Below are 9,628 nucleotides of genomic sequence, written 5' to 3'. Positions count from 1 at the left end.
AATCCTCAGTCATTGCTATGCACTTAATAAGGGACAGCAGTTCACATTCTAGATATGCGAATAACGTTTATCCATATTAGCATTTTACAGCTTTTGTTTTCTTTCCCCTACGCTCAATAAAAAATAGCAATTGCCCCCATAATCAGACTGCCATCTTTTCTAGGTGACATTTGCTTCAAGGTTACCCAGAGTTTCTGCCTGTAGTTTTTTCAGCATCACACAATAAGACACTATACCTGTGAGATTTCAGCCACCTGGTTCTGACCTTTGCAGCCCATCAGCTCTCCATCTGGAAGACTTACTTCTCATGCCACTCGTATTGCTTGTGATTCTCTACCAGCTACAATGGCACGAACCTTTCAAGCATGTGGGTTACCAGGACAACTTCTCAGTTGAGGCTCACCTGCATGGGCTTCCTGTCCAAACATCACTGCATCAAGTGCAGCCTAAAAAGCAGAGAGATACAAAATAGTTATCTGATATCCACTAGGACACCAGTAGTTGGACAGCCCAAGAAGTAAGACACTTGCCTGAATCTAGAAGCTGGCCGCTATAAGGGTCAGGAAGGAACTGCTTCCTGTATACTGCAGCTTACATCCATCCCATTTCCTTTCTTGTGAGCAAAACGCTCTTTAAAAAGCCAAACTAAAAACATGGCCATTCTGAATTGCAGCACTACAGACAATTTCTGGTGGTGATGGTCTTTGGAAAGCTTGTTATCTCTCAGAGGATCTGCTGGGAGTCAGAACGGCCACTCAAAGTAAGCAAGCAGGATAGTTCAGAAATGTCATAATAGAACCATGATCTGAGGTCCTGCCTATTTAGCTAGCAGAAGCCTGGGAATTTGGGGTAAAATTAGTGCTATTGATGACTAAGGGGAGACATGAAGAGATTGGCTAAGAGATGGGGGAGTTCGAAAAATTCGTTAATATGCTTTTCCTGAATCCAAGAGTTTCCTTCTCACCACACCTCATGGAACCACAAATAGGTTCACAGAGGTTGAAACCTCCTAGCACACCTGCCTCAGTTCCCATGGAAGGTCTCCAACCATTTTAGGAATGCAAACCAAGGCTCCCAGTGCTCATGTTGGGCTTTAAACTTTAGACTACACTGACTGCGTTGTCTTCAGCTTCAAATATAGACCAGGTCATGGTACTTTGCTTTCATCTGCTTCTGCCAGGGGCTCTAGTTGGACATGAACCTCAAAAAGATGGAATCCATATTTGGAGCAGGTCTGTGTGTTCACACAGAGGTCCTGGTTCGTGGCAGGGGGTCAGAGGCACTGTGGTGATACAAATAAATAAAAATCTCTCCATCTCAAATAGAAGAATGTGAGCAAGTTAGGAATAGGAATTATTCTTTCCATTCCAGTCTATGTTCTCCAAGCATTAGAAGACGCTTGGCAGTGAAGCCAAATGTAGTGAAGCAGTCCTGAATCCTGTCATTTCACCCCATCTACAACCAGCTGCAAATATTCTGGGAAAACGTTGGCCAAAAATATCATTTTCAGTTTCTCGCCGAACCACTTGCAAACCTGTCAGCATATATTACGCACTGACAATCTTCACAGAGAATCAGATTTTTCCAACAAATAAATCAAAGCAACTGGAGCGTATCGTGAAAAGGGCTGAGACAGCACAGCCTGTAAGTGACTAGCAGCTTATTTTGGTAACCGAATCACCAAGTCTGGCAGCAAGTGACAGCAGGGCTGAAGAATCAATTGTTCCTATGCAGAATCTATTTTCTGAGAGATAAGAAGGCAATTCACAGAAATTAGTAGTTGCAAAGAATGCATGACATTATATTCAAGTCTGACAAAAATAAGAACTGTTTCATATCTTTTCCAGCTGTAGACCTTGATTCCTGGACTATTAATTTCTGCTGGATTCCCAGCACTGGCACAAGTTTAGCTAACCTGCCGAAGTCAAGCAGCAGAGTAACACCTCTGTCTTAACACAGCAAACATTTTATGAGGGGTTGTTTGGCTGAAGCTTTGAGACATAATCTGCGATAGCATGACTTTGTGTTTTGTAGCAAGTACAGTTCAAGCAAGGATTATGGTGACAGGTTTTTAAAGAGCCAACAATTACAGATAGCTTGCTTGTTCTCTCTCTTTTTTTTTTTTTAAACAGAGCAAACATAACATTAAAGTAGCTGTAACAACAGGTATCTTGCTACCTGTTGGTATCTCCATACTGTACAAAGAACAGACTAACTCTGACGACAATGTCTCAGGAGATTCATAATATCTCTTTGTAGATAGAGAATGAAATTTGAGGCTCATCACATGGTTGCAAATTTCGCTCACTGGTCTACAAGGCAGAAAGGATTTCTGCCTTTCCACATCCCAAGACTCAAGAGTCCACCTCCATAACAAAGTCCTTCTCTCTATGCTTTAAGCACAATACCGGCCTGCTTTCCTGGTGATAGTGAGATTTCTAGATGGCAAGACAGGGCCAGTTCTGAGAATTTGCAGAAAACGACTGAGGTGCAAATATTGAATCTAGTGCTTTCTAAATAAGCTGCAGCAAGCCTTCAAAATAAAGTGAAGTGGCAGCTTGAAAAAATTATAAACTCTACTTTGCCATTTTCATGTGGCCATACTGTGTCTGGGAGATAAAGCTGTCCAAATTGGCAAAGATCAGCAAAGCAACATTGCTTTTTCCTGTGACATTGCCACAAGGATCAGCCCAGCATTAAAAATCCAGGGTTGAAACATGACACATAGGTGGGGAAAGGCAAAATAGTTTGGGTTATACAAATGAGACCTTTTTCCCATAAGGTTTCACCTGCACAGCTGGACACAAATGCACCTGAGAGGCTGGAAGAGACTTAAATGCTCAACCACTTCTTTTCTTTTCTCATTTTCTTGGCTGACTCAGCAATTCGGATCGTTCTAGTATTGCCACTACCGTCATGAGATTAAATAATGCCTCTGAGAAAAGCATTCTGGGATTTGAAATTGCTGGAAATAGTTCTATCTGTTTCCCAAATGACTGATAAATAACATAGGTTCTAATGCACATCTTCAGGCATGTTCCTAATGAACCAGATCTCACAATTTTTGAAAACTCTATATAGATTGCATATTGATTGCAACACAGCATCCATGGGGCTGAATTCCTCAGCCATAATGCAGGCCTCCATAGCCCTTTTTGTTTGTGTGGGCTGTTAACAAAAAATACAACAAAAAGGAATTCTCTCCAGGGAGACTACCTAGAATTTAGGAACACCTCCATCGCTCCATGGAGAGTGTTTATACTAAATGCCACCATGAGTGTAATTGCTTGGCATTCTGGTTTTGAGAGGGAGTCATTATTTTTGTCCTCTTTTCTACAACCAAGCCCTACCTGGCATTCCAACCTAAACTTCATTTTCCGTAGCTGTGTCACTACCTGGATGGTGACGTTCAAGCTGCAAGATGTGGCCTCGGTCAGCGTGCTCTGGCTTCCTTTTGAAAGATTAGCGGCTGCTAGTCCTTTCTGCTGGGGGGGAAAAAAACCTTAGTGACAGGTCTGGTCACAGATACGCCCATAGGACTTCACTCTCTTATGTTTACATTGTTTGTTTCCTGGAAGTTCAGAGGAATCTGTCTGTCTAACACTATACATATACTGTGCTTATCCTTTGCATCATGTATAGTGTCCCATCGCTACATAGCTGTTGGAAGGTCCTTTGTGAGTTGTAACTCATTTTGTCTCATTTTACCTTATTGGTAACATACTTTTATACTTGTTCCAGTCATGAGTCCTTGTTTCCAATTTTTGACCTCTTCTTTCTTGATCTTCTCGTCATTTAAGAGCTACTAATGCAGGCATATTGGTCTCTGCTGTACTCCTTCCTTGCCTTTGCACTGGGATGGTTTCCTTCAGTGCCTTTAATACAGTTTGTCTCAGAAACTGACGGATCTCCTGCACTCCTTTATTCCCAAGACAGTCTTCTGAAAGGCATCCAAATGCATCTAACTTGCTTAACAAATTGAAGCTGATGTATTTCTGAAAAGAAGATACTGACCGAATTTTCTTTGCTACCAGAATAGGAGACTCAATGAACGATGAAGATCTTTCTAACCCTTTCCTGGAAGCCCTGCTCCTCAGCAGACTGAGGAAGAATCAGTTCTGTATGTAGATATTTGAAACACTACAACAAACATCAGAAACCGAAAAAGATTTATTAGAAATATTACACAGTTTTTAGCATCATACATTTTAATAATGTTAATCTTTAAATATTAGCATGTCCAAATCTGGCAATGCCTAGTATATACATTCTAATGTGCTCTTTGTATAAATTAATTACGATGTAACATCTGTATCCAATAGAGAAAGCTAAAAGTACTTGACTGTTAGAGAGGATTACCCCATTTGACAAATTCAAAGCTGAACCAATAATCAATAAAAACACTGTGTCCAGCACTGCCCAGTGGAACTTGGCACATGTGCAAGTTAAAAATGTAGAGACCATCAGTTATGAAAAATGTCAGTTGTGGTTAAGTTACAAGCTCAAGCTTGATCCTACTCAATAGTGTTGGCTGAGTCTAAATGGCACTGGAGTTGGTAAAAACCAATATAGTCTAGCAAAGTAGAAGTTATTGCTGGGTTTAAAAATATCTTAACGCTCAGTGCCCTGAGTCTTCTTAGGCTAAAGCCCTCTTCTGACAGGAAAAGGCATAATCATCTCATCCATACAGACTCTGCATTTTTATCAGATATGCAAGGCACAGCTTTGCAAACAGCTGGCCCCGTCAGATACTTCTGGATGGAAGTCCTGGTACCATAAGCTGAGAAAGACAAGGGAGGTACACACTATCATTAGATGAACAAACACTCTCATATTTTCATTGTCAAGGAAGTGGGAAAGGAAAGCCAATGAAGCCAAAAGCTAGATTTTGAAGAGTTCCAGGTCAGAAATCAAACAGAGAAGAACCAAGCATTTTGCCAGTGTGTACCTGTTTGGTTTGGAGAGAAACCTTGCACATACCAGTCGCACACATAAAACAACAAAAAGCATAGAGAAAACCTGAAAAAAAGCAATTTCGAATTACGAAGAGAAAACTTAAAACTCAAAGAGGAAAATTTGTCTCCTTGTGAGGAAACTGGAGAGTCTGGATAAGTCCAAACATCAGCCTGCTAAACAAGACACAAGATTGATTTGTTCTGCTTAGTACTGCTGCCTTGCTGCAGTACAGGAAAAGCAGTGAACTATTTGGCCCCCTTTGCATTTCCTTGAATAGCACAGGCACAGGAATGGGAACCTGGCAAAGATATTGAGCTCTGCATTCTCTTTACTCCTCACCTTCTGAGACCCACCCCAGGCTGCACTCTTAGGAGAAATGTCACTCAAGATGGTGATGTCAGTAAGGACTGTCAAGCAGAAGGCCTAAAGACATCTGCATTCCTTTCTGGTTCACAAAGACCCAGGTACACATGCCCCTCTTCATACGCTGGACTTGCACTCCATTCAGTTTCCTTGCATGCTGTCAGAGACAGCTCACCAGCCTTACTAGAAAACCTTCTTAGAGGGCTCAGGCCCCGGGCTCACTTCTCAACTCCTCTGTACTTTCCCAAGCTATGAAACAATTTGTACCTTCTATGACTCACTAGCAATTTTGGGAGTTAGATCATATACTTTTCAAAATTTTAATCTCCCTTCCTCCCCAACAGCTATTGTACAACAGTCACACAATGCGGTATCCCACCTCGGAACGTCACTGAAATTTCCATCCTTCCCATTCTTCTCACGTGCTCAACCAAAATCAGTCTTTTAATTCCTTGCAATCCGACAAACTACCCAAGTGCATACATACAAGTGTGTGCGTGTATGTGTAAGCGTTACGGTGTGTTTAGGGAGCACATGGTGACATGGCACAGAGATTTCATCTGCTTGCATCTGTGAAAGATTCATTACTCTTAAGAGGCAAAGTCAGAAAGGATTTAGGCAGTTCAGGCAAACTGTTGTTGATACAGTCCATTATCCCACATCGTAACTTCACATATTCTATTCTAGGACATTTTCAGAGGATTCTCAAAACTTCTACAAAGGCTATCCCTATACCCTGTACCTTACCTTAATTAACAAACACACTAATTTTAAAGGCAGATAGACCTTCGGTTTTGCAGTTCAACTTGAGATTTCTTACACAGTCATGAAGACACTTGGTATTTTCTGAAAATCAGGCTGGTCTTCACCATCCTGTATGGCACATTCAAATTCTTAGGCAGCATCCAAAAACAAGAGTCATTTCTGAAAATCTAGGTCTAGATTCCAAGGTCTAGGTCTGTGCAAGGTTCCAAAGGAAGAAAAAATATGCAATATTAGAACAGTTAACTAACAAACAAACAAAATTCTTCATCTCAAACCAAGTCAAAATTACCGGGAAAAGCATTTCTTAATCACAAAGTATCAGCATTTCAAAGTGAGATGTTTTACAGCTTTTCAAGACTAAAAGGTAACATTGGGCAAAAGGTGAAACTCAGCATGTTCTCCTCTACTGACAGACAGCTCCTTGTTCTAACTCCCAGATGAGTTTAAAGGATAAATTATTAGAATATTGTTCCTGATCCAGGCCTAAACCTTGCCTTCTCCTAGTGCTTGGTCTATGCTATTGGGGCCTGGGTAAATAAGCTGAGAAGAGATGACAGAAACACTTATTTGGAAAATTGATTTGAAGAAAAAATAGCCACAAGATGAAGTGGTGGAATGGTTTGCTTATAAGGCTAGAATAAGTCTTGAAGAAATAGATTAGAATAAATGTCAGAACAGAGCTTGAAGCAAATGATACTGACACATTAGGTAACACATGTATTTAGCATATATCTGCACAGTCACATGGAGCACATACACTTCCAGTGACCAGGGGGTTAAGAGTATCTTTCTTTTTCAGATCATGTGGAGCCCTCTGACTTTGAAATGTTTTCCAGACTCTGGGAATGAAAACAGTTTTTCTCATCCCTTCAAGTGCCTGATCCAAAGCCTACTGAGGAATATGGAATTTTCTGTGTTGACTTCACTAGACTTTGAACTACAGCCCATTGGAGAGATTGGAGAGACTTGGGATCTCTGCCAACAGATACCTCAAGGGAAAAGAGCCTGCTGCGTTCGCAAGGCAATGGAGCTCTGCAGTGACTCCCTTCCTAAATGAACTCTGCTCAGCAGCTATTTTTCTCTTTCATCTTATCACATAACTGGAGACTTATATCTGAGAACACTTAAAGCAACTCATCCTATGTTCTCTAGGGATGTTGAAGTGTATGCTGAAAAATACTGGAGTGTTAATTTAATCTAGAAAGCACTCTCTTGCAAGGAAAGATCTCTGGCCAGCATTTACAACTACTTTCCCACAGTATAGGATGACACTAAAGAGTGCGAGGGCACTGTTAAGTGCATGCCACTGTCTCTTTTTATCACAAGAACTCTCCAAAGATTGGAATCAGACTTTCCCGGGCATGATGGATTAGAACAAATGGCAGACTAGAACTCAGAGCAAATGAGGCTTTTCTCCTTTTGTGAAACAGGCATGCACTGCATTCCTCTCGCTCCCTTTCTGTTCAGTATACTCACTGACCTTGGCCACTGTCATCTATCCCCTAAACCTGTATTTTGTTGTGAAAATGCCAAAGCCTGAAATAGGCTGGTTACTAATTAAATCGTATCAAGAAACCAAAGCACTTTGGGAAAGCCAGAGGCTAAGATCAGCCACTTGCAAAGCCTCTGAAAACCTGAAACACCAAGTTTCTTCTATGAAAGCACGTGTTTCTATTTCATTAGCCTCTTTTCAGGAATTAAGAGCCGTGAACACATACTATTATCTTTTGTAAGAGAGAAATGATCCCTAGCTGTCTATGATTAACATGCACAAAGCATCAGGTCTGGGTCACAGGGTTAAACATACTAACTAAACAACTTCTTTCTTCCATCAGCATAATCTAAAGCAGCTAGGCAGCCTTCTGTGAGATGCTATACAAAGAACGCTCTCTGAGACCTGATTCTAGAACAAGTTAAACAGGCTGTTTGATCCTGCTACCACTGGAGACAAAGAGAAAATTTAACTTCACAGGGTGAAATAAGAGAGATGGTGTAACTGTAAATTAAACAGTACCTTTCAGATGTTTTACTAACAGCATTGGTGAGCTGAAAATCTATTCTGTGGCATCTTAAAGATTTCCATGACACAGAGAGGTGTTCCAGTTACATTCTTTGTTAAGTTGTGGAGTGAAGTTGCATCTTCCATCGATATTAATGTATTACTGTGTTCTTTTACAGGATATTATCACTTCTAAACATAGAAGGGCACAAGCTGTCTCAAGATTCACGCATCTACACAGCAGCTACGTAACTCTGCTGATTATTCAGGATCAACACAGAAGAAAGAGTTACTCCACTTAATCCACAAAAATATGAAGCACTGAGATGTCACTGTATTGCTTAAAGAGTCACCACCTGATTACTGGCACTGTGTAAAATAAAGCTAGTAAGTTGCATTTGCATGATAACTGTGCCTGCACAGTCAGCTGGGAAACAGGGCTCTGGCTTCCTGTAGTAATGAAGCCGTAGTAATAAAGCTATTTTTCTCAAAGAGATTACTTCCGTTTGATCTGAAATGGAGTCCCAGCACCTAGCAGTATCTTTAAAGTTCTGTTACTAACTAGTGATGGAACAGAGCATGATTTCCAAGTGACAAATGATCCCGTTACTATTCTGCTAGATAAGCTATGACAAGCAAATTAGTATGCTTCTTGGGTCAGATGTGTCAGAACAACTCAGTTTAAGGTCTATACACTTATGTGCATCTTACAAAATGCATGAAGGCAAGAAAGCAATGTACATTTGAGATGAGTTAAGCATGTTTTGGCAAGAAGAGCATTTTTGTGGGCTTTTGTATTAGTATTAATCTCCCAGCCTCCCTTGAGTGCCAGCATTAGTCCACATTGATTTAATACTTCATTTTGTGGCCGGTCTCCTATTGGCAGAGTCTGGTTTGAGGCAAACGTATTTTAGCACAAGGGATCCTCTTCAGAAATATCCCAGACCAGGTAGAAAATGCTTTGCAATTTCTATGTAGGAATAAAATTACAGATGAATTTGGTCTGTATAGGTGGACAATGGATACTTATTTGGTTGTAGTCCCAGATGTAACCAAAATTATGGAAGAGCTTTCTTTCAGACTAAGAACTTAGGTTGGCTGTAGAAGAGGAGCAAGGGGATTTTTAAAGTGATTGAGTGCATCTGTGGCATTCTTCAGTCTCTCCCCACTTCTGTCCACCTCTTGCTCTGCATCTCAGGTCTCAAAGTACTTGTAAATCTGGGCGACGTACTGCATCACACTCTGCCAGTCTGGCCGGTCTGTGTACATCATCTCACTGAGTTCCTGCACAGGACACATTGCCAAGACTTAGTCAAGCACCACCACTGTGAACCTCACTGGGTCCTCTGAGTAGTTGTGGCTATTGAACACTACTTCTGCTTCAGTTTCAGAGCTCGTTAAAGCCAAATACAACATCAAAATCCATGAGAATGATCTACTGGTCTGTGCAATTGTGAGAGTCATACCAAAGAACAAGCTAGTTAAACAGCCACATGCATTTTACATCCTGTAAAGATCTCCTCCACCTGCGATCAAGTATTAATT

At 40.9% G+C, this 9,628-nt stretch overlaps 1 protein-coding gene across 3 annotated transcripts in view; it reads right to left on the bottom strand.

Moving 5' to 3' along the window:
* Window positions 1-4,152: 4,152 nt before the first annotated feature.
* Window positions 4,153-9,628, bottom strand: part of SPECC1 (sperm antigen with calponin homology and coiled-coil domains 1) — an 88,578-nt gene continuing 83,102 nt past the window's right edge. For all 3 annotated transcript variants that reach the window (XM_009672982.2, XM_009672983.2, XM_009672984.2), the window contains one exon: window positions 4,153-9,367. In XM_009672982.2, the coding sequence (XP_009671277.1) occupies window positions 9,278-9,367 (90 nt within the window). In that variant the 3' untranslated portion in view covers window positions 4,153-9,277. The remainder of the gene's footprint in view (window positions 9,368-9,628) is intronic.

This window comes from Struthio camelus, chromosome 16 (assembly GCF_040807025.1).
Source record: "Struthio camelus isolate bStrCam1 chromosome 16, bStrCam1.hap1, whole genome shotgun sequence".
Lineage (NCBI taxonomy): Eukaryota > Metazoa > Chordata > Aves > Struthioniformes > Struthionidae > Struthio > Struthio camelus.
The sequence above is the reverse complement of the archived record's forward strand: the minus strand, read 5'-3'. Positions and strand labels throughout refer to the sequence as shown.